The sequence below is a fragment of the Chiroxiphia lanceolata genome, chromosome 17 (assembly GCF_009829145.1).
Source record: "Chiroxiphia lanceolata isolate bChiLan1 chromosome 17, bChiLan1.pri, whole genome shotgun sequence".
Taxonomy (NCBI): Eukaryota; Metazoa; Chordata; class Aves; order Passeriformes; family Pipridae; genus Chiroxiphia; species Chiroxiphia lanceolata.
This window is the reverse complement of record NC_045653.1, coordinates 345,096-372,924: the sequence shown is the minus strand read 5'-3', so window position 1 is coordinate 372,924 and position 27,829 is coordinate 345,096. Positions and strand designations below refer to the sequence as shown.

The 27,829-nt window shown below is 57.3% G+C and overlaps 1 protein-coding gene across 8 annotated transcripts in view; it reads right to left on the bottom strand.

The window, feature by feature from the left end:
- The window catches only part of DLGAP4 (DLG associated protein 4), a 149,703-nt gene that overhangs the window by 38,350 nt on the left and 83,524 nt on the right, over nt 1–27,829 (bottom strand). Inside the window, exons 3-8 of one of the 8 annotated variants that reach the window (XM_032705340.1) lie at nt 26,339–27,381; nt 24,841–25,008; nt 19,302–19,519; nt 16,151–16,265; nt 13,279–13,329; nt 11,983–12,229 (exon numbers count right to left, since the gene is read on the bottom strand). In XM_032705340.1, coding sequence (XP_032561231.1) covers nt 11,983–12,229; nt 13,279–13,329; nt 16,151–16,265; nt 19,302–19,519; nt 24,841–25,008; nt 26,339–27,289 — 1,750 coding nt within the window. In that variant the 5' untranslated portion in view covers nt 27,290–27,381. Of the gene's footprint in view, nt 1–3,769; nt 4,058–11,982; nt 12,230–13,278; nt 13,330–16,150; nt 16,266–19,301; nt 19,520–22,371; nt 22,409–24,840; nt 25,009–25,678; nt 25,733–26,338; nt 27,382–27,829 lie in introns of those variants that run through there. The other 7 variants (XM_032705342.1, XM_032705341.1, XM_032705343.1 and 4 more) reach the window with 7 other exon arrangements.

The window sequence follows — 27,829 nt, the reverse complement described above, 5'->3', positions numbered from 1 at the left end:
TTTCAGAATAGAAAAAACCCAAGGCAAATAATACTTAGAAGTTTGACTCATCTTATGACAACAACTTGCAATAAGAATTCCCTTTTATCAACTCTGAAATACTTTTCAGCTTTCATCAAACATCACTTTCCACTTATAAAAAGGCATAAGCAACTTCCGATCTTCACTTTAATTCCAGCTCTGACAGACCTGCACCACAGGTAAGAATTTACCTTTGAAACATTCACCACTCAAGTTTCTCAGTCGACTTCAAACTGGAGAGACAAAACAGTAGCTTAAGCTTTGATCTCTTAGAATGAGGTTCAGAAAAGATCACTGCAGTGAAACCTGGATGACTTAATGAAGAGCACTAAACAGGATACACAAGATTGATTGTCAACACATCCTTGATGTAAATACTAGTGCTAAGGTTTAAAAATTTATGCACTTTCACAGTGTTCCCCTTTTGAGCACTGCTGTCGCAGCAAGCCTAGCTCAGGTGAGTCCCTTGAGAGACTGGTTTCAACTTCTTGGTGTTGCCAGAGCCGACAAATTTCACCCTCCTGAGACTCTGCAGAGCAGTGGGGATAACACAGCTCCTGTGTGCATGTCTGCTCAGGTGACACTGCAGCACCTGTGAGGGCATCGGGCACCCTGCCTCTATCCCAGCAGGGGCATGTGCCCCTCTGGCACATGCCTTTATTGGCAATTCATGGTGCAAGACTAAGCTCAGCAGCAAGAAGGTAAGTAGGAGAGAATCAAAACTCAGCTGTCTTCCTTCACAGTATTAAAATGTACAGAAGTTTGGGAAGAGGTCTGGCAGTGCATAGCCCGCAGCCCTGTCCCTCTCCAGAAATCCAACAGTTTCCGGGCCTGGGGGACCAATAACTCCCCCAAGACTGTTTGTCACTTGTCCCTGACAGCAGACTAGCACTTACCTCACTGGTTCTAGTGGAAATCACAAATGCTGTTGCAATAGCGCCTTTTGGATTTATAAACCAGACTCTGGCAGAGCAGAAGTGAAGCACAGGCCTGAGAACCTGGTCAGGACTTCAGCCATGGGGCTGCTGTTCCTCTTGCCCCTGGTTTCTCCAGGGGACAGACTGCACCCATCTGCACTAAACACAATTAATTAATTCTGCAACAAAATGAAGCAGACAGAATTTCCACTCTCCTAAATATTTTCTCCTCTCCTAAACAAGCCCATCTGCAAATCCTCAAAAAACTTCCACTTGTTTAAAGGCAGCTTATGTCAAACCCTGGTATCCACTTCTCCCTCTCTCTGGGTGGCAGGCTGGCATGGAGACTGGGAAAGAAGGGAAGGATAAACTCAATCTTTCATGAACTGTTCTGGAGAGACCCAGATGAGAATTCACCATTCTCATCCCCAAGCGCAACTACAGCCCTCACAGTATCTGACAGCCTGAATTCTAATCGCCTTTCACAGCGAACAGCAATCATACTTAGCATTGCTCCCCTCGCTTTTAAATCTGCTCTGATGGGAAACACACTGACAACTTTTCACTGCAGAAATTAAAGTGGATTTTTCTTGAACAAGGCCACCCGCCTGCACAGCCTTAATCCTTCCAGCTCACATATGTCCCCGTAACTTGCACTGCTCTGAATCCAATTATGCCTCCTCAATCCATTAAAAAATATTTGAGGCTGTTGTGCAGGTTGCACCGAGCAAGAGTATCAGAATCAGCTAAAGAGGCACTAGCAAGCCCTGCTTGATGCCTTCCCTCTGCAGGCATGCATGGAGTGGGTTATTAGAAAAATTAAATGTCACAGAGTGACTTTCACAGGGCCCAGTGAACTAGTTCCAAACTACAAAAGTCGGGGCTTAGACAACAGGAAAATCCATACAGCAGACAAGACTTGACACACAGTAAGCGCCTGGCAGTTATTAGTTGTCGATTACAAGCTTTTACAGTTCTCTTGCTCTGGCAGCACACAGAGCTAGGAACAAGCTCATGGAGCAGCTGGTCTCCCATGCATTACACTGGAAGAGCAGAATAACCCTGAGCGAAGTTGTCAGAAGTGTCCACAAATCTAAACTGCACGCACAGACCAATCACCAGAGTATCCAAGGACTCTCACACAGCTGTGAGTGAAACACAAGCTGACAGTGTGTGCCGGGACACTGGCTACGGTTCCACACCGGTACCTGTTGGCCTCCCAGTGCTCCGTACTTTACAAAATTCCATTGTATTCTCCAGACAGACAATCCACATATCACAGAAACCAAGTTCTTCCATTATCATCTTTGCTGATCAGGGTCTGGCAGAGGCTGCACAGGGTCGCCTTGTCCTTTCCAAGCTGGCAGTGCCCAGCAGTTACACCCAGCACTTCCACGGCCATGCTAGAGATCTCAGCATCCTGAGCTATACCACAAACTTACACTGCCACTACAGAAGTGGGACAGAAGTAGCAAGCTGGATGCAAAAATAGCAGATGGCAGTTTAGCACTTGCACCTTATAGATGAATTTTTAGGTTTTCCATAACTGCAACACATCAAACAAATTCTGCACGTAACCCTCTTCTGAATATTAAGGTACATGTACATCAGTACTTTATCTGAAAGCCAAGCAGACTGCATTTGATCACTAGTTAAACTTACTTTTCTCCACACATTCAAGAACATGTAACTTCATAGCACCAAATTGCTGTTGAAGAGGAATTACCAGCAAAGTAATTGGGACCCTCTGGAGTCAAGTCTGCCAACTTACACGACTTGGCAATCTGGCTTGTTAACATCCCACATGATTGGAATTTATTTTAGAATCCAATGCCACATGCCGTGAGGTTTTTTTTTTCCCTTTTCTTCTTTTCCTTCCCCAAATGACAAGCTAAAGCCCAGAATTCAGAGGTCCTAATTCCATTCCTGTCTCTAAAACACACACCCTGGGGTCAAGGTCCTTTGCAGAATAAGTAATATTAGTCCTATCAACGGCATCCTGCAAATAATACTCCTTTTTGAGCCTCTCATTGAAGACTGGAGTAGAAATTAGGAGCCACGTTCACTTACTGCTCACAACCAACCCAGCATCCCCACCCTCCTGCATGGCACACCAATGGTGAGCTGCACCTGCAGTTAAATCCGGAGGGATTCAGCCTCAGCTCTCGGACAGGTCGGGCACCTCGACGCTAAGGTGCTACACTAGGTACCTTTAACCAGGACTTGTTCTCCCAGGCTAAAAAAAAGAGACTTTCCAGAGCCAGCTCTGGCCGGGAGGTGCCAGCTCTCTGCGCTGCGAAATGTCAGCCTTCAGCTTCGTGCCTCGCCCAGGCAATTCCCTTTTCTTTTTCGGAAGAATCTGAACGCCTCCCCAAAGAAGGGGCCCGTGTTCCCCGCTAGGGAACACACTTAGGGAAGCGCCGCTTCCTTCCCTCCAGCACAGGGAGGGATCTCCTTAAGGGCCCGAAGCACCGGGCTAGGCACCCGGCCCGACCCTGCACGGCCCCCGCAGGGTCGGGGACAGCGGGCTCGGCGCTCCGGGGCTGGCAGGGGGGTAGAGCCCGGCCCCCCGCGGCGCAGGCAACATGCGGGGGAGGATGGAGCAGCCCCCCGCACCCCTCCCCACCCCGGAGCCGAGCGGGGCGGCAGCGGGACCCCCCCGCGGCGGCCGAGCAGGTCCCACGGAGGGCTGGGACGCGCGTGGGAAGCGGAAGGGGCGGCGGGCCCGGCAAGCGGCGGAGCAGCAGCAGGAGCGAGGGAGGGAGAGGGCGGCACCCCCGCCCGCAGCCATGCAGGGCCCGGCCCGGCCCCCCGCCCGCGCGGTCACTCACATTGCCTGAGGAGCTCCAGACACAAAGCCATGGGAGACACAAAGAGGGGCGGAGGGGACCGGAGAGACGCGGGGGGCGCGGGCGCTCGGCCCGGCCTGGGTCCCGCGGAGGGGAGGAAGAGGAGGACGAGCCGCGGGCCGGGGCCGCTCCGGCTGCTCGTGCGGCCGCCGCTGGAGGAAGGAGGAGACGCGCGGAGCCGCCGCCGCACTCACCGCGCCCGCCGCTCCAGCCGCGCGCCCGGGCGGGGCCGCGCATTAAACCCCCGCCCCGCCCCCGCCGCGCGGTCCCGCCCCGCGCGGTTCCCCCCGCCCCGCCGGCCCCGCGGGAGCGCGCTCGGCGCACCGGGACCCGCGGCACCCCCGCGTCCCGCTCGCTGCCGACGGGGCGGGGGTGCCGCTGGCCGCTCCCGCACCGGCGCTGCCGCGGGGGAGCCGGGCGTTGCTGAACAAAGCGGGCACCGCTCCCACCCCACGCGGAAGCTTTGTCTCCTTGTCGCGTTGACATCTTTTCCGGCGCGGCCCCGCCTCCACCCACGCGCGAACGTGGGTTTGGATGAAAGAGCCCCCGTGTCCCCCCCGCTCCAGCCGCTCCTGCCCCCGGCGCCGGGCGCGGGTGGGACCCGCGTGGCCGGTGGGCGTCTACCCACCCGCCACGCACCTGCTCCAGGATCGCCAGGAGGAGTCCTCCGGGGCAAGGGGACATACATGTAAAGGAAACAGCGGGACGGGGAGGTTTTCCTTGAGGGTGTTTTCCCCTGGTACGAGAGATTTGCTGGTGGAGTTCTGCCCCGATGGGCACGGGGAGGGGGAGTGGAGCCTCACTGGGCGCGGGTGCTGTGCTTGGGGCTGTGCCTTATGCCTCCCCTTGGGCTGCCTGAGCAGGCCTGATGGGGGATGAGGGTGCGGAGGGGAGCGGGGCTGGCACAGCGTGCAGGCTGCGGGGAAGAACCTGCCTGGGCACAGCCACCCCGAGTTGGCACCCTGGGCACAGACGTGCTGGGTGGTGGAGCAGTGTCCAGCTCCATCCCTCCGATCCTGTTCTGAGACACATGGAACTGAGCACCCAGTTCGCCTGGACATGGGGCTGGGGATATCTCTGCAAGACCAGAGCCACACCGTGTAGTGTCTGACTGAGATGGGCAGCTGGTGCCCGCCAGCCCACCATGGGCCCGCCGCCCACCACTGCCCAGTGGCGCTGCCCGCGGGTGCCTGGCCCTGGGCAGGGCTCCTGGCTGTGCGGGGAGCGGTGCTGCCACGTGGCTCCCGCCAGCAGCACGTGTGCCGCCCCGGCTCCTCGCTGCTACCATCACTTCTTGAGTGGTGCTGTGATTTATTGATGACTCGCTGGGTTCCCAGCCCTAGGAGAAGGGCTAGTCTGCAGCAAGGAGCAATCAAAGCGCCGTGGGAAACACTACACTGAGCTCACGCGCTGAGCCGTCGCCCCCCTCGGTGTTCAGAGACCGAACTGCTGCAGCTTTGCTGCTTCTGCTTTAGGAAGCAGCAGCACAATGGGGCTGAAGGAGGATCTGGTCGCAGCGTCAGCCCTGAGCCTGAGGACCAACAGAAGAACACAAGGAAACTTGTTTTCAATTCGGGGGCTCCCAGGCAACGAGTGGGGAGCAGCTCAGGATTGAGAGCCCCTCATCCACATGGACTGCGAAGCCCTGAGCCAAACTCTTCCTGAATCCTCAGGAATACCCACATCATGGCTCAGTAGATGGAAAAGGTAATGGAAGAGCATGAAGGAGAGGAAAAGCAATGCCAAACAAGAGAACTACATACAAAGAAACCCTCATTTGCCTGTGATGTCTGACATCCTGCAAATGCTCCAGGCTGTTTGCATGGCCTCACTGAACCCCACCCAGCCCAGTTCTCCTGGTACAGGTGTGTGTGCCTCAGCTAAGGCCATCGGTCACTGCTGCCCCAGTGATGGCACAAGCCCTGTGGCCACAGGGAGCCGCAGAGAGGGGCTGAGCAACGCCGACAGCAGGGACACAAAGCAGCACCTGAGGCTGTCTGGTGTCAGGGCAGCTCTGTGCTCGCTTGGCTTACATGGATGGCCAGTGTGTGGGGGTGGCACCAGGCCCCTCGGCCTGAGGAGAGACCTCAGGTGTCTGCGTACATGGAAAATTGCCCCCCACCCAGCTCTCCTCATGGGCAGAGCACTGCACCATGCATGAATTCCTGTTGCTGCCCTTCCAGAGGCCCCAAACGAGCCAAGGCATCCCTTGGTGCTTTGATTTCTTCTCTCCCATGAGGTCAGCACTACTGACTCCCTTTCCTGCTATCAAGGCTGATAAAAGCAAGCAACAAGAAGGACTTGGCTTTCTGACCATATCAGCAAAGGGAAATGCTGGCAGCTGCCTTTGTTTCTACTCCTCTGTAGATGGTCCCTGCTGGGAGAAGGCAGGCTTGGCCAGGACCTTGGAGCTATGGTCACCTCCCCTGCATCTGTTTGTGCCAGCACAGCATCATGTGTGGCTGCAGCTCCCCCCTTCCTGGGGATCTGGGCGAGTGATATTTCTGTGGACTCAAACCCATTGCAACTGTTTTGGGGTGCCAGATATGTGCCTGCAGCAGGCAGTGAGCTTGCTGCCTGTGGAAAAGCTGAAATCTGGCAGCAAAGAGCACCAGGCACAGAAAGACAGGGACGATTTGGGTTTGGGGGTGGAGCTGAGAGCGAGGTTGTGGCCACGGTACAGCTTCCTGGGGAAAAGGGAAAAGGGAGTGCTGGCTGGGCACAGGGCGGTGGTGGAGTTTCCATAATAACAAGGAAAAGATCAGAGGTGAAAAATGAACTGGCAAATGTGGAGAGAAACAGCTGTCATAAATTTCTTTGTGTCCCACACGCACATGAATACACTACAGAACATGTGTACGTGCCCTTTTTTCCTTTGCACTGACAGAGCGTGCAACACAAATCTCTCCCTGGTGTGCGTGCGCGCACATAGAAACACACACAGACACACAGTCTCTCCCTCTAATCCCTTTCCTGCTTGTATGTCAGAGAAAGCTATTTCTGGAACGTGAAATCTAGGTCAAAAAGGAGAAAATCTGAAGGGAACGATAAAAGTCCCTCCCAAAGACCATGTGGGGTCAGCGTGGGCCAATGTGATTAGTGAAGGGGCTGCAGTGGTGCTTCATCCCTCAGTCCTGGACACTCATGCGCAGGTGGAGCGATGGCTCCTGGCCTGGTGTGAGTTCCCTTTGCCTTCACACCACTGCTTCTTTCCCACACAGAAGAGAAGGCCATGACAGCTGAGAGGAACAAAAATCACCTTCCTACACAGAAACCAAGTTCACTGCACACAGAGGAGGAGGAAGAGCTACACGACTTTCCCAGAAGCCACATGGCTTTCCCAGAAGCTGTGGAAACTCATTCCACAGTGAGACAACCCTTGGGGATTGGGCCAGCACAACGCCGTGACGCCGCACAGGTGTGTGCAGGCACTTTGTCCTTCCTCCACTAAGCACGGCCCCGCTGCCCCTGCAAAAGAGCATCAGTGCCAGGGGACCAGGCTGGCACCTGCCTTCTCCTGGGGCAGGGCAGGGTTCCCAGAACAGCCATGGGCCTACGAGCCAGCTCTCCAATTTAGCGATAAGAAGGGAAACAAAAGCAACACAAAGAAGACAGGAAGTAGGTGGGAGGCAGAAGGCAGCTATTCTGTCCCAACCTTAGGAGTACTTCTCCTGGTTAGTGCTCTCATGACCAGCCTGGGCTTGGCAAAGTTCTGGCATATGGATGGGCCAGAAGATGCATGCAGCCTTGCCCTCCCTGGAAGAGATCTGGACACAGGATAAGGAGCTGGGAACGTGGGCTTTCTGGGATCAGGCTGCTGAATCCCAGGGCAGAATGCTCTGAGCAAGTGTGCAGTTACCAGATGGCACACGGGGGACTGGGGAGAGGAACTGGCTTGGTGTTAGCTTTCCCTGCTGTCTTTGCTTTGCTCACCTCTGCTTTCCTGTTTTCCCTGGATATCAGATATTCCACTCTGCATTGCAAGTAGTCTGTTAAAAAAGCAATTCCCACAGTTGCCTCTACTAAGCAGGAGCCGGGGCTGGGGATCCCTTTGTGATGCTCCCCAGCCAGCTTGCCTGTCACCACACGCCTGGCAATTAGAGGAATAGGTTCCATTGGGGCTTTTGAATCTCCGGCTGAGCAAGGCACAAAGCTTTGTTTAAGGCTGATCAAGGGCAGCTCATCATCTGTCTCCCTGGCTGTCAAATGGGAGCTAATTGCTTTGTAATGTGCCGGTGACACAGGCATTAGTGGGAGGAGCTGTGGCAGAGGTTTGACAGCTGTCAGGGCTCTCCCCTGGCCGTGTTCCCCACATAGACCTCGGGACTGGCACTCTTCTGAAATGGAGCTTGTTGCCCCTCCTGTACCATCCTGCCCTCGGATGGTGCCTGAATCCTTTTGCTTTAAGATCCAACCCCCACCTACCCTCAAGGAACGAGAAGCCTGTGTCAGCCCCAGCACTGCTGTTGCTGGTGCCTCTTAAGGATGTGTCCCAACAGAGACAAAAGCCAAAACCCCTGTCTGGGAACTGGGCCCATGGTGGTTCCCGTTCCTCTGGGCTGGTGCACAGATTCTGGGTACAGGAGGATGGGATGTAAGCAGGTGAGGGCTCTCAGTTCTTTCACCCCAGAGTCTTGCGTGGAGCCTTGCCATGAGCACCTGCAGGTGATGGTGCATCCGCTTCTCTCTGTTGGTCCAGATTGATGCTGCCAAGCTGAGGTACCAAGCTGCTGCTTGGGAGGCCCCTCTCCTACACCACTAACCACTTAGATGCACAGATGCAAGGAAAGGGACCTGGGGATGCTGGTCGACAGCACCTGAGCACGAGCCAGCACGTGTCCAGGTTAGCGAGAAGGCCAATGACATCCTGGCTTGTACCAGTCCTAGTGTGGCCAGCAGGAGCAGGGCAGTGACCATCCCCCTGCACTGTGGTCATGCCTCCAATCCTGGGGTCACTTTTTCAGGCCCTTCATGGCAAGAAAGACATTGAGGTGCTGGAGCATGTCCAGGGAATGGAACGGAACTGGGGAAGGGTCTGGAGCACAAGTTGCAGCTAAGGGAGCTGTGAGGGCTCATCCAGGAGAAAAGGAGGCTCAGGGGGAACCTTCTCACTCTCTACAACTCTTTGACAGGAGTGGGGAGCCAGGTGGGGTTCAGTCTCTGCTCCCACGGAGGAAGTGACAGGATGACAGGAAATAGCCTCAAGTTGCACCAGGGGAGGTTTAGATTGAATAATAGGGAAAGTTACTTCATGGAAATGGTGGTCAGGCATTGGAACAGGCTGCCCAAGGCAGAGGTGGAGGCACTACCCCCAGAAATGTGGGCCCCTTCCAATTTAGAATATTCTGTGAACTTCCTATGAATTCTGTGAGCGAGCGTTCAAAAAACATGTGGATGAGGCACTCAGGGACATGGTTTAGTGATGCGCTTGGCAGTGCTGGATTAACATCCTGGGGCAAAGCACTTGCCTTCCTTGCTTCCCACCTGGGTGCTGAGTGCCTGGGACAGCACTGGGGAGGGCAGAGTGGTCCTGACAGGGAGTGCAGGCAGCCCCCCCAGTCATCCCAGAGGTGCTGGGTGCTCTGGCCACGCGGGAAGGGGAGGGCTCAGCCCGAGGCACAGCCAGCTCTGGCCAGGCATCTGGGAAAGAGCCCCATGCTGGCGTGGAACTGGGAGCAGCCTACTGGGAGAGATGGTCGGGCTGGAGAGAAACCAGCAGAACACGGTTGCCCACAGCCTCACCCTGACCCCGGGGCATGGAGTCAGTCCTGACTAACACTGCAGGGAGAGGCCAGGCTCTTGTCCAGTATAGTAATTCCTAATCAAGAGATGAGATGAATAATCCCAGCCTCCAGTGCCTGGCGGGTGTCTGCAGCCAGGGACAACTGCAATGGCTCAGCACAGGGGTGCTGGGCTCTGGGGCTCAGGAAGGCTCGTTAGTGCCTTGAAACTCAGCAGAAGACCTGTTCTTACCCCACAGCAGGGATGTTAGGATCTCACTATCTGTCATCATAGAGTCACAGAATGGTTTGGGTTGAAAGGGACCTTAAAGCTCACCCAATTCTAAAGCTCTGTCATGGGCAGGGACACTTTCCACTAGACCAAGCCCTGTCCAACCTGGCCCTGAACAGTTCCAGGGATGGGGCAGCCACAGCTTCTCTAGGCAACCTGTTCCAGTGCCCCACTAACCTTTGAGTAAAGAACTTTTTCCTAACATTCAATCTAAATCTCTCCTCTTTTAGTTTAAAACCATTTTCCCTTGTCCTATCACTATCTGCCTGTGTAAAAAGTCCCTCTATCTCTTTTTTAATAAGCCCCTTTAGATACTGGAAGGCTGCAACGGAGTCTCCATTGATGGTGAGGGGAAAATAGGAGTTGATTTGTCAGACACCTACATGGCTCCTCTGATTCTGTCATGGGAAAGAAAGCAGTTGGAGTCAGTTCAGACAAGGGATGAACTCCCAGGATCTCACTGTAGACATTTTGAGACTAGTCTCTAGGTAGCAGCCCCAGGGCTGGATGCACTAGGGTGATGCTGTCTGCCTGTCACCTCTGTCACCCTGCCTGCAGGGGAAGGGACTAGACTGCAAACCCAGCCCAACACTGCTCCTCCTCCTTGGTGTGGAGCTGGACTGTCACCTGGATGGCACAAGAGCCCCATGATCGGCTCAGATCCAGGCTGCCCGGGCTTCTGGGCAGGGTCAGACCTGCTTGTGGCTCTGCTGGGCAAAATCACAAACCCTGTGGATATGGAGGAGGCAAATTCTCACCATTTATCTTTTTTCCCAAGCTCTGATTAGAAAGACTTGTTTCCGGGAGTCCTGCCTGTGCAAGAACCTGCAAAGAAGTTAATGGTGAGCCCCAAAGCCTTGTCACACCTCCATCACTGAGGGATGGAGGCAAACACCTCCTGCTCTCCCTCTTCCCATCAACCCCAGTTCCTGCCTCTGGCTGATGGGGCTGCAGAGACTGGATACACGCAGACCTTGGGGAAGCCAGTGCAATCTCTGATGGAGTTTTGTTCCCAAGAGTTTCAGAGAGAGGTTAAACCTGCCAACAGCAGCCTGGATTGGAGCAACGAGAGATACATTGTGGTGAGGAGAAGGAGGAGGATGGAAGCTATTCCTAGTGTAGGGCAGCAGGGCTGCTGCCTGTGCTGCAGGTTCTCTTGCCCCCACAACCCTGGAGGGGTTAGGGCACAGAGGGAGGCCAGTGCTTCTGGGCAAGGTGGGGGTCCCAGAAGGGGGTCCAGCTGCAGCACTCAGGCTCAGGTTTGGCTTGACTGAACAAAGGTATGGAGATCTCGTGGACCTCTACAGGCTGTGCCAGCCATGCCAGACAGATCCCAGCATGGAGTCACTGAATGGTTTGGGTTGGAAGGGACCTCAAAGATCATTCAGTCCCATCCCCCTGCCGTGGGTGGGGACACCTTCCATCAGACCAGGTTGCTCCAAGCCGTGTCCAACCTGGCCTTGAACACTTCCCAGCATAGGGCAGCTACAGCTTCTCTGGGCAACCTGTGCCAGGGCCTCCCCACCCCCCACATTGTGATATTTCTTTCCAGTATCCCATCTAACCCTGTCCTCTGGCAGTGGGAAGCCATTGCCCTTTGCCCGATCCCTTCAGGCCCTTGTCCCAAGTCCCTCTCCATCTCCCTTGCACTCCCATCTCCCTTGGGCACTGGAAGGTGCTCTAAGGTCTCCCTGAAGCCTTCTTTTCTCTGGGCAGAACACCCCCAGCTCTCCCAGCCTGGCTCCAGAACAGAGGTGCTCCAGCCCTTGGAGCATCTCCGTGGCCTCCTCTGGACTTGCTCCAACAGTTCCATGTCCTTCTGATGTTGGGGACCCCAGAGCTGGAGGCAGCCCTGCTCCTGGCATCTCATGAGAGCAGAGTAGAGGGGGGGAAGAAGTCCCTCCCTTGACCTGCTGCCGACACTTCTTTTGATGCAGAATCCAGAGCCTGTGTGTCATTCCAGGACCCGCATCCAGCTGTTGGCCACCTTCTCCAGCCCAGAGCTAGCCCCCATAAGCCCATAGAAGTCACAGACAGCCATGGCTGGGGATGCAGGAACCTGAGCTCAGTGCCTCGCATGCTCGACAGCTCCCAGGCGGCCAACAGCAGCGTCCCATGTCCCCCCCCCCCCCCCCCCCCGGCCCCGCCCCGTCCCCCGGTCCCTCTTTGCGACCGGCACTCACTGCTGTTGGTGGGCAGGGTCCTGCTGCCGCTGAGGCTGCCCGTCTGGGGCGGGGAGATGGAGCGGACGGAGCCCGTGTCCTCCTCCTGGGAGCAGCCCGCCTGGATGGCGCGGAGGTAGCTGTGGCTCCGGGATCGGAAGTAGCTGGGCAGAGGCAGGTCCAGCACCTCCGCAGCCGCCGACTCGGCTTCGCTGTAGGTCGAGTCGCAGACCGCCTCGTACTGCTCCCCCAGCTCTGGCTCGGGTGCCTGCACGGGAAGAGGGGCAGCCCCAGTCAGCCCCTGCGGGCCGCCCTTCTCTTCCCTCCTGCTCCTTGCCCTGCTGCCACTCCTGCGTGGTCCTGCTCGTGGCAGGTGCCGCGGAAGGTGCAGTGGTTGGTGCTGCTGGGGTGCAAGGTGCCCGGGCTCTCTGCTGCAAGAGGGAAGAGGAGGCCCTCCTTGGAGGCGAGAGCGTCCCTGCTTGTGGAGTAGGAGAGACTTACCGCCGCAGTGCCTGTGAAACATCCCCCAGCCCCTGATGGTGAGGCTGAGAGCACGTGAGGCTAAAATCCTAGTCCAGCATCTGCCAGGTCCCCCTGTCCCAGCACAGGTGGGAGACCCCACCAGGGCAGGCGAGCTCCTGATGGGGGGAGATGGGGGAAGAGAAAGGGGGAGGTGTGGGCTGGGGGACAGCCCCCACCCTTGCCCAGGGACAGGCTGCCTGGGCTGGGTCTGGGTGGCACCTCAGAACCCATCCCAGCCTCATCTGCAGTGAGGGCCAGGAGAGGGCTCAGCAGCCAACTGCAGTAGGCTGGGCAGGGGCAATTCTGCCACTGCCCCCACCTCCCTCCCCAGTGCCCCAGCCCTGCCCATGGCAGTAGCTGGGCAAACTTGGACTTGCAAGAAGCTCAGCCAGATCTGACCAGAGCCAGGCCAGAGCAGACTATTCTGAAATACAGGTGAGAGATGCTAAGACTGGCCCTGTTGCCCACTTCTATCTCTCCTGGCCCTTTCTTTCTCCTGACACTCAAGGACATTGATCCTGCCCAGCTTTGGCACCTGAGCTCCATAGCTCAAGAAGTGCATCTGCTTCCCCTCTAAAACTGACAGTCCCTAAGCCCCTGCTGGGTCCAGGACCAAGCTCTCCATCTGCCCTGCAGTGCCTGCTGCCTCCTTCTCCTCCTCTTTTCCTCTTCCTCCTGCTGCTGGCCTGGGCATGGGCTGACTCCAGAAGCTGCCTCACACCCCACCGTGGGTGTCCCCACTGACCCGAGAAAGTTCCGTGAGGAAGGATGAGGGAAACGCCAGTGGGACAATACCTGCTCTCCATGGGTAAATATCTGAGGGATAAGTGAGGGGGGTCCAAACATCTGGAAGAAAGAGTTGGAGAAGGTTAAAGGCCAAGAACAAGGGAGCCCCTCACACAGACAGTCACTGCACAGGGACTGAGGACAAGGGGAGCAGGTGGCCCGTCCCCTGGGGCCACCAATGCTGACACTTCAGTACAAACTTCAGAGCTCATAAGCTGCCGAGTGAGGTGTCGCACAGGCCCCTCAAACAGTGGCATGGACACAGCACAGCAAGCTCCACAGGACATCTCAACTATAGGAGAAGCTGCTGACACCTTCAGCCTGCTGTATGCACCATATATCCATGTATATACACAGGGGACACTGCAGACACACAGTGCTGGGACACCCCTTGGCACACATGGACAGCTGGGCAAGGTGTGGCTCCCAGTGAGCACCTCTGGGAAGCCCCCAGCATGGCCAGGAGCAGCAATGGGCCTCTGCAGCCCACAGAGCCAGTGTGCTCCATGCGTGCTCCACATCAGGGAAACTGTCCTTCACCCTCATGGGGCTGGACTGGCCACCTCGCTGCTGTCTCTGCTGACCCCGAGCCAGAAGAAACCACACAGAAGCTGCACTGCCTTCCCACCACAGCAAAGCTACGGCACACATTTGGCATGCGGACAGACCCCTGAGAGACAATGCACTGCCCGTGGGGAGGAATGCCACTTCCTCCTCCTCTGCTTCTCTAGTCTGCAGAGCACATCCACTTCTGGGCTCTGCCCTGCGTGACCTACCCTGCTCATGCCCAAGATGACCCATCTTGGGAAGAATGCAGGTTCAAAGTGTACCTGAGGGAAGAGGCTTGGCTCTGGGGGATAGTCTGGCCTGTCTGCGCAGTGGGGCTTGGCAGTTTTGGGGTCACCAGCTGGCTCTCTTTGGCCACCTTGGTGTGATGGGGGACGCTGACATGCACACCTGGTGAATCCCTGACTTCCAGAGGTCTGCAAGGTGGAGCTGAGTGGGGACAAAACCAAGCAGAGGGGACTTGTCTGTCATAGCAGGGGATACTTCTGTGTGAGAGGACACTTGGGTCTGGCTGGACACACAAGAAAGGTGTTGGAGGTCACACAAAGGTGAGGGCAGGGGTGGAACTGCCTCTGGCACTGACACTAGTGGCTGAACCAGCTCCATCCTGGATCAACAGACATGCACTTCATAGGAGGTCTCTCAATCCCAACCAGCTGGAGCTGAACTCTGGGATTTGGAGGACAGTGGCAGAGTGCATGTGATGGCAGCAGCACCACATCTGAGCAGTTGCTGTGGCAGTTGGTGTGCCCCCAGCATCCCAGTGCCACCAGTCGGTCTCTGAGGTGGCTGCCTGGGCAGCTCCTGCCATGTCATGGGCTTCTCAGACCATTCAGCTCCAAGACCCTTCTGATGACTCCATGGGGTGCAGCACTCAACTGACTCGACTGCAGAAGAGAAGCTCTAGACATGGATAGAGCATAGATCCGTTGTCTTCTGCAGAGACTTGGCTTCAGGCATGGACCGACATGCAAAGGACAAGGACACGATGGTCCTGATGCCCTCTGTGCACTGAGACACCCAGCAATTGCTGCTGCTGCACAAGGGACGAGACTGACCACAGAGAACAGGTTTGCCCAGCAATGCCCTGTGCTCCTCCCAAGCTCTCCTCCAAGGGCTCCAACTGCTCTGGGACAGCAGGAGGTACCAGCCATGGGGCCAGAGGGGCTGGGCTGGGGCAGAGGAGGCCTCAGAGCCCCACACAGCTGGAGGGGAACACTGGCAGGACATACACTGCTCAGCCCCCCTCATCCATGGGTCCCTGGTGCCCACCCCACTGCTGCAACCCCCCCTTGTGCTGCCGCCTGTGGTCACTGCACACAGGCAGAGCAGGCCCGTGTGGGCATATGTTCCCAGCAGACAAGCATGAACAGAGATGGGGCATGACAGAGGCCCAGGGTGATAGTCGACCTGCTGGGTGAAGCCTGTGGAACCATTCCTGCCTGGGACACTCAAAGGGCTGAGATAAGCACATGGGACCTCTGCAAAGGCTTGTCCTGGCATGAGTTATCTCCTGGCCTGTGAGGCAGCTGTCTTAGAGCCACCTGAGCCAGGAAGAGCTCCAGAGTAATCCCAAGACCATTGTGTAGGGAGTCAAACCCAGTCTGCACCAACTGCATTCCAGACACTGGGATCAGGGCATGAGTCCACCCTGTGACAAGGGGTTTGCCACCCACTACCGGCACCTCACAGGCATCCTCGGCTTTGCCAATCCCATGGGGTCCAGGAATATCCAAGAGAGACATCCCCAGCTAGCTGGGAGTTCAGCCTCATGAATTAAAAGCACCTTGTTCCCGGGTCCAGTCTGCTGTATGAGGGATGAGGTCCTGAGCTGAGCAGGGTCACTGTCCCTGGTGACCCAGTGCTGCAGTGTCCCAGGCTGGACAGTAGCAGGTGAGGTTGGCCCAGGCTCTGTACCCACCCACTGGGCATGAGAGGTTTGCAGCAGGGTTGGACAGACTTGCAGGTGGCTTCTAGGGGGTGACACGGTGGAACCCTGCACCTGGAGCAGCCCTGAGCTTGATCCAGTGCTGTGGAGCACTGCTCTGGGCAACCATACCTGTGGCAGAACAACTTTGGCTGCACCAGCAGTGTGAGAGGAGGCAAAGCTGGAGGGAGGGGGTCTAATATGAATCACGATTAAGTAGGTGGCCTTGACACTTTGGTAAAGCTACCAGGGAACAGCCTGTGCAGTTCCTGGAGTGCAGCCAGTGCCTTGTTTTGAAGGGGGAAGAAGATGATGTTCCCTCTGCCCTGAGCTGGCCTCTCTTGCCAGGCTGTGCTGGCAGAGTCGGTCAGCACTTCAGCACCTCACCTGGTTGATGCAGCTGGACTCATTGACGCTGTCAGAGATCTGGTTGTATTCTTCCTCCCAGGTTGGGAACTTCGGAGGTAGGAGGATCTCGACAGAATCCAAGCGGTCCAGGCTCCTGCCAGCAGAGAGGGAGGATGTGAGGGGTGACTCCACAGTGGGGGCAGTGCTGGGGCTCTGCTGGAGCAGAGCCAGACCACCCCTGCCCATGGCCAGATCACCCCTGCCCACGGCCCCTCTGCCAGGCACAGGCACTGTGCAGCACGGAGACGATGCTGGGTACCATGTCCACTGCTTGGTCCCTGGAGTAGAAGGAAGCTCTTCCTCACCTTGCCAGCCCCTGGAATAGCCTGGCACACAGGTGAAGGGTTGTTGGGTGCAGCAGAAGGAGAGGGGACAAGATTTTGGGTCCCACTGACCCCAGGAATGCACTGCAGATGCCAGGTTAGTCCAGCTGAACTCCAAGGAGCACATGGGATCTATGCCAGCCTCCAGAGTCACAGCACTGCCTGGACTGGTGGGAAGGGAGTGAGAGGTGGGGTGAGAAATGACTTTTAAATGATGTTTTGTGGATTTTGCAACTGGAAAATATATACATACATACATACATACATACAAGATATATACATACATACATACATATATATATATATATATATATACACACACACACACATATATCTATATAGATACATAGATATATAGATGTATAAAAATTCGTGTAGAAGAACTCAAAAAATTATCTGGAGGAAGTCCAAGGGCAGCCAGCCTGGAATTACAGTGATGCAGTAGCAGGGGGGCAGTATTTCCAGAGCACCTTTGCTGCAGACTCTGGGAGAAAGTCTGTCCCCATGTCCTGGGGCTTGTCAGGAGCCTCTGTGCAGGAGAACAGGGATGTCACTGAGCATGACCCAACACAGACCTCAGCTATGGTCTCAGCTCAGATCCAGGCACACAGGGGCTGGAGGGATATGGAGGGATGCAGGAGGAAGAGGAGGGATGTGGGAAGGATGGACTCGCCTGTTCGTCTCTTCCACCACGAGACGCTGTGTGTAGGGTCCTTGTCACTGACTGGGTGGACACGGTGTAGGGCATGGTCAGCGATGCTAACCCGGGAGATCTATGGAGATTTTCCTGTTGGAATTTCCTGGAATGGCCTCTGGTCCTGACAGAGGCCCCCTATAGTGCTTCTTCCCCCCCCATCTGTCACAGCTGTGGGTGCAGAGGTCTGTCTGTCACTTGCCTGGGGGACAGCGAAGCTGAGGACAGGGCAGAGCCCTGTGCAGCATCTGGGCCTCCCACAGCACAGTCTCCATCCTGGGGTGGGATGAGAGCGTGAGCCCTGCCTTCTGCCAGGGAAGATGAAGGAGACACCCAGTCCCTGGGACCCACTGAGCAGCCCAAAGGCCATGTGAAGCCCCAAACCTTGTGCTCTCCGCTGTGCTCTCCTCATGCTGACAATCTTTTGTCTGTGAGCTCACACCGTAAGCCAGCGGTGCCCTGGAGCGGGCAGCATCCCCTCGCTGTGCCACTCCACTGCCCTTCACCCTGCCCTGCGGGGAAACTGAGCAGCCTGCCCGCGGGGAAACTGAGTCACAGAGAGCGGCCAACAGACCTTGGAGGGGCAGAGGCCCTCGCAGAGGGACGGATCGTAGCTCCTTGCTCTGCGCCTTGCCCTGGCTCTGGGTGACTCTGTGGCCCCCCCCGTCCCAGCCACACGCCAGTGTTCGCCGGCTGGTGGAGCCCGGGGCTCCCCGACGGGCGGCGAGGGCCGGTCACCAGGTGGCGGCCGCGCTCCGCTCCAGCCCCGGCTCCAGCCCCGGCCCCAGCTCCGGCTCCGGCTCTGGCTCCGTCCCGGGCAGGGCCCCGCTGCAGAGCCCCCTTCGCCTCGCAGGGTGCTGCCTCCGGCAGAGCTCCAGCCAGGACGAACTCTGACCGGAGCCCCCTGGGGCCCCCCGCTTCCCACAGCCGCATCCCTGCGGCCCCGACCCCCCGCGCTCCCCAGACCTTTCCCAGCACTGTCCCGTGCTCCGGCTGAGCCCAGCGCTCAAGGCAGCTCACATCCCGATGGACATGGTCGGGATGGGCAATGAGGAACCCCAGCCTCTCTACGTAGGTATTTTGCACCAGAGACCCCATGACCCCTCTCTGTTCCTCTGAGGCTGACGTGAAGGCTGGGAATAGGGATGGATCCACAGCAGGCATTTCTGGGGCTCCCCACAGTTGATTTTGTCACCGTCTCTCAGCAGAAAGCAGCATCTGATCTCAATCTGAAGCCTCCATAAGGGTTCCCCACACTGCCTGCACCCAGCTTCCCTCTGCCTGCTGAGCCTCAGGAGTTCATCTGTCATGGTTCCTACTTCCTCCTGCCCCTCCGTACCACTCACATCCTCCAAAGCTGCAGCATCCAAAATACTGACAGTCTCCAGGTGCTTGTCCTGGGAAGTGGAGCAGCTGGTGAGGACACAGCACTGGTCATGGGTCACACCCCTCCCATCCTGCAGCCCCTTCTGGCCCAGCAAAACTTGTGCCGTGTTCCCCTGGCTCTCCTGTATGGCTGGCTCAAACCATTGTGGGTCTTCCTCCCTCAACGCGGTGCCTAACCTCTCAGCTCTTCTCTCCTGGCCTCAGGATATCACCCAGCCCAGTGTGCCAACTTTCTGGCTGGTCACAGGGTCCTTGGGACACCTGTGGAGTAAAGCCACTGTCACAGTCCCAGCGGGCCTTGGGCTGTGTGCCAAGTGTCCTGAGCCATGCTGGGTCAGCAGCTTCCATGTCCAAGTGGCATCATGAGGTTGGGATCTCCGTACTCCCCCAGAGGAGAAGATGCTTGGAGAGGAAATCCCCACAGCTCCAATCAGAAGAGTGCTCTCCCCATCACTGAGGAGACAGGGACCTGGAGCAGCTCCTAATGCCAGGGCTATCTGGAGTCACCAGGATGGGGAGCTCTCTCCATTCCTCTGCCACATCTCCTCCTGTCCCACTTTTCTCTTCATGTCTCTGCCCCTGCCTGAGCTGGGGTGCAGGAGCCCTGCTGGGCTCTGATCCCCACTTGGAGCCTCTGTGGGGTGCTGCTGTTGGCCAGACCCCGAGGGCTGCTCCAGGGTTGGCCCTGGGAACCCGTGCAGAGCTCCTGGAGGAGCTCCAGCGTTACCTTTGTGTGGTGCTCTGCTCACTCAGGGACTGTTGGGTGGCCTTGAGGTAACTCTGCCTCCGAGCTGCAGTTTTTGGGGATGGTTTGGGGCTGTTTTCTGAGTCTTCACTATCATCATCCCCCATGGCTTTGATGTAACTCCCGCTCCGCATGCGCCGGCACGGGATCTCGCTGTCCTTGTCCCTGGACAGCGTGTTGTTCCACTCCCCCTGAGGCACCTACAAGAGGAAGGAGAGCATAAGCAGATGTGAGGGATGGCACCTCTGGGACCAGTGGGATCATGGGGACTTGGGGGGATTGCTGGACTTTACACTGGAGTGCAGTGGGCGTGGGCAACATAACTCCTTTACAATCCTCCCTTACCACTTCATGCCAGGCAGCCCTGGGTTTGGTGGCTTCTGTTTCAGCACATCACAGCCATTCCCCCTGCTGCAGCAGACCACCTCCACCCCAGACATGCTCACACAGCCAATACAAGCTGCACAATGCCAGATGTAAGGAGGAGGGAGTCTCACCAGGCCTGTGTGGGGCATTGGGACAGGAGCAGACATGGGTGTTCATCACACAGACCATGTCACTGAACCTAAAAGTGCTGTTGTAGAGCAGGGCTTGTGAGTCAGAGCCCAGATGGGTTCTAACACCCTTTTAGATTTCTGAGTTGAATGTGACTCTGAGTGCTGAAATTCATTTCTGAAGCCAAGTCAGGCTCTCACAAGTCCCTCTGGAGCAGCTCAGGCACACAGACCTTGTGCTGGCCTCTCTGCACAAAGATGAGCAGCACCTTCGTCAAGAGAATCGCTTCTAACTCTACTAAGATGGCAACTGCACAATTAATTCAAGGCAGACACGGTCGCTTGATCCCTCATTAGAGATGGGTGAGCTGATGGTCCCACTGGAGGCTTGAAGCACTGAACAACCACAGTAGCCAACACCCCACCTGCCCATCCTGCAAAGGGTTTGTGTGGGGGACTGGAGGCAGAGCCAAGGTGCCCAGAACGAACCAGGACAAGAGCCACACATGGTGTGGGACAGGTAAGGAGAAAGACGGGGAAGCTCGAGTTGCCAGGAGCAAGCCTTGGCTTTGTGGCTTGCTCAGATTGCAGCTGGCCTTTGTCCTGCCCTTGAGAGATGTGGCCAGGGAGAAGCAAGGACAGATGTGAGGATGCAGCAATGTCCATGCCATGCTGACCCCAGGGAGTCTGCCCCAGGGAGCAGCAGGTGGGTGGGTACCATGGGCAGCAGCAATGGGTCTTGTGCTGAGCACAGCTCATGCTGCTGAGGAACATCCACAAATTGACTGTGCTGGATGGAGCTGCTGGATCTGCCCGGATCCCCAGGGAGCCATGGGATTAAGCAATCGGTGTTCATACAGTGCTCTGGGGATGCAGAGTTGTGCTGCAGCTGCGAGGAGCCAGAGCTGTTAAATGCTGCATGGTGCCTTTTCCCACCCCTGTTCACAGCAGGTATGTTCTGTGGGAGCCAGAGCCAGTCTGAGGGTCTGTCTGATGCTGTTGGGGTGCAGCATCTTCAGGTGAGGTTTAGATCCTCAGGTAGTGGCTGCTCGTGGTCCTGAGAGCACCTGGGCTGTGTCCAGGCTCAATCCACACACAATAGCTCAGCTCACACCAAGGGCTCTCTTGTGCCCGAAGAAGCAGGGGCTCAGCCCATGTCCTGCCATCCTGCTGCCTCCTCTGTGTGTCCAGGAGAAGGCAAGGTGTGGAACAAAGCCCAAACAGCCTGTGGGTGATGGGGTTCCTGTCAGGAGTGTGCCCATGACGCAGCACCGGCATTACTGGGGGTCGTGAAACACAGTCAGGGCTGATGCCGGTGTGTGAGATCCAGGTGGGGACTAATGGAGAGTGAGTCTTCCACATGAGACTCACACCCGGCCAGGCCTCCCTGGCCCCACTTGCTGCCGGTGAGGGTTTTCCCATCTCTTTCCACCCTGCCTCCTGCAATCTTCGTGCTTGGCCGTAGCTCCCAGGCTGGCTGCTTGCATGAGTGTCCAGCTCAGGGGCTGCGGGTGTTTCCATCAGGTTCCTACAAATGTAAGAGCCCAGAGCCCTTTCCCTGCTGGGTGTGAGCCCTGCCTCTGCTCCAGCCTCTGTCCATACTGGTGGCCTTGAGGCCGGCCAGGAGGGACTGCACTGGCTCCAGCTAAGTCCTGCCATGAGAGGGATCCCAACAGGTTACTGGGATGTCTGGCTCTGTTCCTAAAGGAGACAAGGGCCCTGAGAAAGCACTTTTATACCCATCACCTTGCTGTCAGGTCTGACTGGAGACTGCGTTTTGCTGTTTGCCTTTTCCTCGGGGTGAGCTGCAGCTCCTGCCTGCGGGGGTCTCGGACTAGCACGGGGCTGGGGCGTAGGCAGGCGGGCCTGGGAAGGGGACAGGCCTGGCGGAGGAGGCAGAGTGTGCCAGCAGCTGGGTTGCTCAGCAGCTGGGTTGCTCAGCAGAGCAGTGACTGCACGGCCGTGCCCTGTGCAGGGGCAAACGCTGGATGGTGTGGGGCAGTGAGGTGAGCTGGGCTCAGCCCACGACAGTGGGGATGTTAAGAGCTCAGGCTACTGTGGTTTCTCCAGTGCCGCTGCTCAAGGGCAGGGCCGGGGGCTGCTCAGTTCTGCCATGGCTGGTGCATTTGCCTCCTGGCCTTTGACCCTGTTGGCTCTCTCGGCAAAGCCGCACAAAAGAGTTTCAATGTGTCTCTGCTGGTGCAGCCTGTGAGCCAGGCAGCCCCCAGCACTGCCTACCCCGTACAGACCCTGTCCCTGTGCTAGGGACAGCCTCCCCGTGGCATCGTGACAGCCCGCTGGTCCTCACCAAGCTGCCTATTTCTCCTTTCCCTGCCTCTCCGTTGTTTTTCACTTTGGCAAGACAGCAAGACACAGCTGTCAGGGGGCGCCACATTCCAGTTCAGCAGTCAAAGGGAAGGAAGATGCTTGGCAGGACACCCTCTGAAGCCACTACCTCAGTCTGGATTGTGTCCCACCTCTGCCTGCATACAGAGTCCAGGGGGAGCTCTCGCTCCTGAGGGACAGAGTGCTGGACAAATGTTTCATAAGTGTCCCACCTGAAAAGACAAGCAGGTGCCCTTGGGGACCTCCAAAAGCAGTATAGGTACTTGAGGTGCTCTTCAGGGTCTTTTGGGGTGCTTCTCTGCACTGTCAGGCCCCTGAGGATGTGAGGAGCCTGTCCTACAGTCTGAAGCTCTGCGATGGGGGTGATGAGCCCAAAGCAGCTCCCTGTGGTCAAGGACAGACCTTGACAGTGGTCAGTGAGGCCCCTTGATGGCAGTGGCATTCCTGGCAGGTGAGACTCCAGGCTCTGAGCACAGCTCATGTGTCACAGACAGGACCAAGTGGACCTGAGGGCACCCAGGCCTGGCCCAGAGCAGCTCTGGAGGCTCCTCACTGGCAGTGGGACTCTGCTGCCCTTCTTACTGCTCTCCCAGGTGTGGGTTTGGTTTTGCCCATGGTGTTCTGGCTGGTGTGGAGGGCGTGGATATAAGAGCACTTGTCAAGAGCACTTGTGGAGGCTTGGGGATACACCTGCCCTGAGGCTGCATGGAGGTAAAGAGTAGGCAGCAGAGGTGGTCTTCCAGGCTGCAGGATGTGGATCCTTCTGCCCAGTCGTGGTCTATGTGGTGCCATGCGGTGCATGTGGGATTCAGGCGTGTGTCCATCCCTGGAACTGGGGTTCACTGCTGCCACAATGCTGAATGTCACAAACCAGCAGCACTGTCTGGCTCTGCTGCTCTCCTGCCATGAGCAGAGCATGGAGAGAAAAGGGAAGGGGTCTCATGGGCATCCCCCAAAAGAGAGGGGAGTGGAGGGAAGGGGAAGGCTCCACTCCTTTGCTCTGGACAGGGGTGCAGAAGCTACACCGCTCCCACACTTTCGGGGAGGTCTGGAGGAAGAAACTTGCAGAGCAAACAGCGTTTCCGTTCACACACGTACCAGCTCTGACATGCAGCTCAGCCCCGCCACACATGGACATGCACCACCCAGGAGCGCTCTGCCAAGCTTGCGGGCTGGACACAGCGGGCAGGGGCGCACAGGCCATGCACAGGCTGCACTGAGGTGGGCACACTGCTGCTCCCTCCAGGGCCGCCTCCCTCGGGGTCAGCCGTGGGCTCAGCCACGTCCTTGAGAAAGCAAACCAGAGCCCTTGAGCCCCAGCTGTCCTGGCAGGGCACCCTCTAGGAAGGACCTGGCTGGATTCCTGCTCCATGGCAGCTAGGTGGGGCTGGCATGAGGCTGCGAGCATCCACTGAGTGGTTGGCACTGAACAGGCCACCCAGTCTGGATTATGAACTATTTTTGGGCGTCCTGGGGGCTAAGGAGGTTCTGGTGTGGTGTGACTGTAAACTAATCTGGATGATGCATGAGGTTAATGGTGACTCTCCCCTGGGAGCCCTCACACTGCCTGTCCCTTTGGTATGATCCTGGGATCCACAGCTCCTGCTCACCCCTGCCTGGGTCATCTCCCACTCCAAGGAGCTTCCTAGCCATAGGGATCCTGACCCCTCAGCCTCTTTCCTTGTGCTGCCAGCCACATGTGGGGCCCATGGAGATGGGGGAATAGGGCATGGAGAACACAGTCTCCCTCCTTGGGGACTCTGCTCTAAGGATAGAGCTGTGTCACCTGGGGGACTGATCCCAAGAAACCCCTGATGACGATGGGACAGGGCTGGACCTCGAGCTGGATGATTACCATCTCTAATGTCTGGGTATGGGGATGGGCCTGGAAACATCACATGAACCCCCAGTAGTCCCCAGTGAAGCCCAAGACTACCCAGAGTCTGGAAATGGGGCAGGAGAGGTGAATAGGCTGAGGGGCTTGCCCAACCCGGAGGCTGAGGTGTCCTGTTTGTCCCCATCCCACTCCTCCTGCCCTCCCTCATGTCCCTTTACCTCCGGGACCCACCAGGCATTTCTGCCTGGCGGCAGCCCCATCCACAACAGGGCAGGGCCCCTGTGCTCCCCAGGCACTGGGCAGGCAAATCCCTGTGGTTCCTCCCTGTGGCACATGCAGGGAGTGGGCTTGTCCTGTCCCCAGGTGGAGCATGGCCTTGCAAAAGGATGTTTCCCACACACCAGTTGCAGAGATGACTTCTCCATTACCAGTGTACCCTCTTTCCTGTGCCGAGGAGGGGTCTGGATACAATCACCCCATGTTACCATGAGGTTCCTGAGCCCTGTGCCCTGATCTCTGTGGCTCACATGGGTACAAGATCAGCCTGAGCACCTGTGACCTGTCAGCTTGCAGGGGCACCGAACATCGTGTTTTCTGGGTGCCAGGGGTCTTGGCTTTGCTGGTGAGACGCTGTTGGCCGCAGGGGCTGCCCCAGGCACTCGGGATCTTGGTTGCACCCTGGTGTCCCCCAGTGCCCCTCCAGCCATGGCAGCCATGGCTGTTGGCTGCTCCCACTCCAAGTCCGGTGGCACGGGCTACTGCCCCTGTCTGATGGTCCCAGGAGGGTCAGGGTCAGGGTGGGAGGGAGCTGGGCAAAAGCTTCCCCTCAGTACAAGATCCCTACCTGGGTGCTGCCTGCGTCGGTCGGCCCGGGGCTGAGGGGCTGGTCCCACTTCTGTGGGGGCTCGCTCGGCTGCAGCGGGGCACCCGTGTCCTCCCAGCTGAGTGGTGGGGCTGCCCAGCTGCTGGCCGGGCTCGTGCCACCCAGCTGTGCCCACAGCCCTGCGTCAGGCTGTCGAGAAACGGAGGCTCATTATATGGGGGGGAAGGACGGCCAGGGCAGCCTCACATCCCCAGCTGGGGCCAGACTCCGAGAGGCAAGGGGCTGTCGGAGCTGCCTGATGGGCTCTGCGCTGCAGGCCGAGGGGAACAGGGTCCGTAGAGAGTATGGCTGCAGCTCTTTGACCTCAAACACTTAACTGGAAGGAGGGGGACAAAGAAAAAGAAACCAGGCCAAGACCATTTTTCCTGATGATGCTCCTGATAAGTTCAGTCCCTTGGAAGTTTGATTTGCAGCCGTGGCCAGAACAGTATTGGAAACAGAGTGTGCTTCAATAACTCACTGGTCTTTAAAGCTTGTAAGCTTGCTGGGCATAACCAGGGGAGCCCATGGCACCTCTTCATTAAAGGGATGCTGGAGATCTACATACACAGATTGGTCCCCTCCTCCCCCCATCCAGGCCTGGCTTATTTGTCTTCATTCCTCTCTCTAGGGCACAACCAGGTTCATGTCATTCAAGCACTGCTTTTGGAATCTGCCACAGTGACCTGGAGCTGTTGGTGATGGGGTTTCAAACCAGCATTAGCCATGCAGGCCACGGCCATGCAAGCTGGGGGCTGGCATTGCCCCCCTGCCCCCAGCCCTGCTCTGCGTGGGCGAGTGAGGCAGCAGTCAGTCCTACCAGCACTCCGGGGAAGCTGGGCAGAGTGGGGCTTACTGGGCACGCCGGCACGTCCTTGTGATGCGTGGATATAAGGGGTAAGTGTTAGTTATTGCTGGGGATCTTCAGCCCATGGGGTGGTGGAGCGGGGGTCTCCATGGGAGTGGGGCTGGAGCTTGGGGAGCTGTGTCCAAGTGAGGTGTGAGACACGGCCGCTCAGCATGTCCAGCTGCACGGGCACCCACTGGGAACAACCACATGTGGGCAGCTACATACCCACCTGCCCCAGAGTGTTCCCCTCAGCATCTTCAGGGTCTGGGCAGGCAGTGGGGGTGTGTGTGGGGCCTGCAGCAAATGGGGATCGCAGCAGAGCGTGTGGCGTGGCACATGCCCTCCTCCCCTCGCTGCCATGGGACAGCATAGGGACGGGGGTTGCTGGGACAATGATGCAGCTGTGGGAGATGGACCCCACGTGCACCAGTGTCCCCGCAGGAGGAGTGGGGCTCTATTCCTGGGGCCCCTCCTGGGCCTCTCCTGGCAGTGTGACCTTAGGTGGCAGCTGAACCATCTGAAGATGTTTGATAAGGTCACATGGGCAATAGGGTGTTCAGCGAGAGGATGTCCCCTGAACTCCTGTGCTCTCCCTGCATGGAGCATGCCATGCCCTACCCCGGCACCCACCTGCAGGTAGTGGTAGGCCAAGTCCTGGTGGCAGGACTTGGATTTGAGCAAGGCTTTGTCAATGGTGGCGGAGGCCTTCTGGCACACCTCCCGGGCATGGCTGAGCGTCAGCGTGGACCAGGAGCCCCGCTTGATGTAGTTGGAGTCGTTGTTGATGGGGATATTGGTGCAAGGGGTGACTTTGAGGTCGTTATTGCTCTTGGAGGATTTCAGCATGTGCTCGCTGATGGTGTTGTAGGCGTGCATGAAGTACTTTGGTTGGCTGTGGTCGGGCTGCCGGCCCAGCGTCATGAGCCCCATGGGGTTGCGGTAGCTGCAGGTATCGCTGTCCAGGTTGTCATCTGAGCTCCACCAGCCGGAGATATTGGACCTGGTCCTACGCTTGGGCTCGGAGGTTTTCGCTCGGTCCTTGCTCTTGCTCCTCCGGTTTTGCTTGGCGTCATCTGCCCCCTTCTTCCCATTCACGTTGCCCTTGGTGGGGCCCTCCAGAGATTGGGACTTGGCGAAGAGCTTCTGCACAGAGTGGACAAGGTGCCGGATGCGCCCAGGGCTCTCGCTCCGGTGCTTCGCGTCACTCCGCTGGAACTGGAGGGTGCTGAAGCCATCCCTGTGGATGGGCAGCTGCTTCTCAAACTGATCAAGGAGGTTTGCAGGTAGGCGGTTGATCTTTGTGGCTTGAGCATGGCTCGGAAAAGGGTTGTCATCTGGGACCTCGAAGTGGGAGTTGTAATGAATGCGGGGGAAAGTGCTGCTGTTGGAGATCTGGTTGTTGAGTGGAAGGAGACAGTCACCATGGAGCGTGTTCTGGGCTGGGAATCGGGGATCCATGGTGAAGGAGTCGGTGGGGCTGAGGAGATAAGGGTTCCTGTCCTGGGGGGCATAAAGAGAGTCTTGAGGGGAGTCCAGGTTATCAGAGAGGTGGCGGCTTCTGTTATCTCCTAAACCCTTCATGGTCCCAGTGCTTCCCAGACCATCACTCAGGGACGGTGCGGCAGACTCCTCGCAGGAGCACTGGCCCCGCTGCCCCGCAGACTTTCCTGTACCTGGAGGAAGAGGAGAGATGCTGAGAGCCAGATGGGAATCCCTCTGGCAGCCCAGGGGGCATCCCCGTGGGGGCTGTCCCAGCTCTGAAAGCAAATGCCACCAAGGTTATAGAACAAAGGAGAGAAGCAGGATAGGAGAGAGCTGACACGGCAGGAGGGGAGGAGAAGGGGCATGAAACCAGGCACTGTGGAGAACAGGGCACACAGAGGAGGAGGGGCAGGATTCACTCTCTTTGTTAAATAACCATGTGCAGCATCAGAACACCAGCAGCGCTGTTAAGCAGCCTGTGATTGAGCACTGAGGCACACAGGCACTGCAACTGCAGAGACAGAGTCCCCTCCCCAGCAGTGTGACAAAAGCTGGCAGGGCACTGCCAGCAGATCCCTGCTCTGTCCCATTTGCTCAAGGGGCTGGGGAAAAACCTGCTGTCAGACACCGCACTGGTCT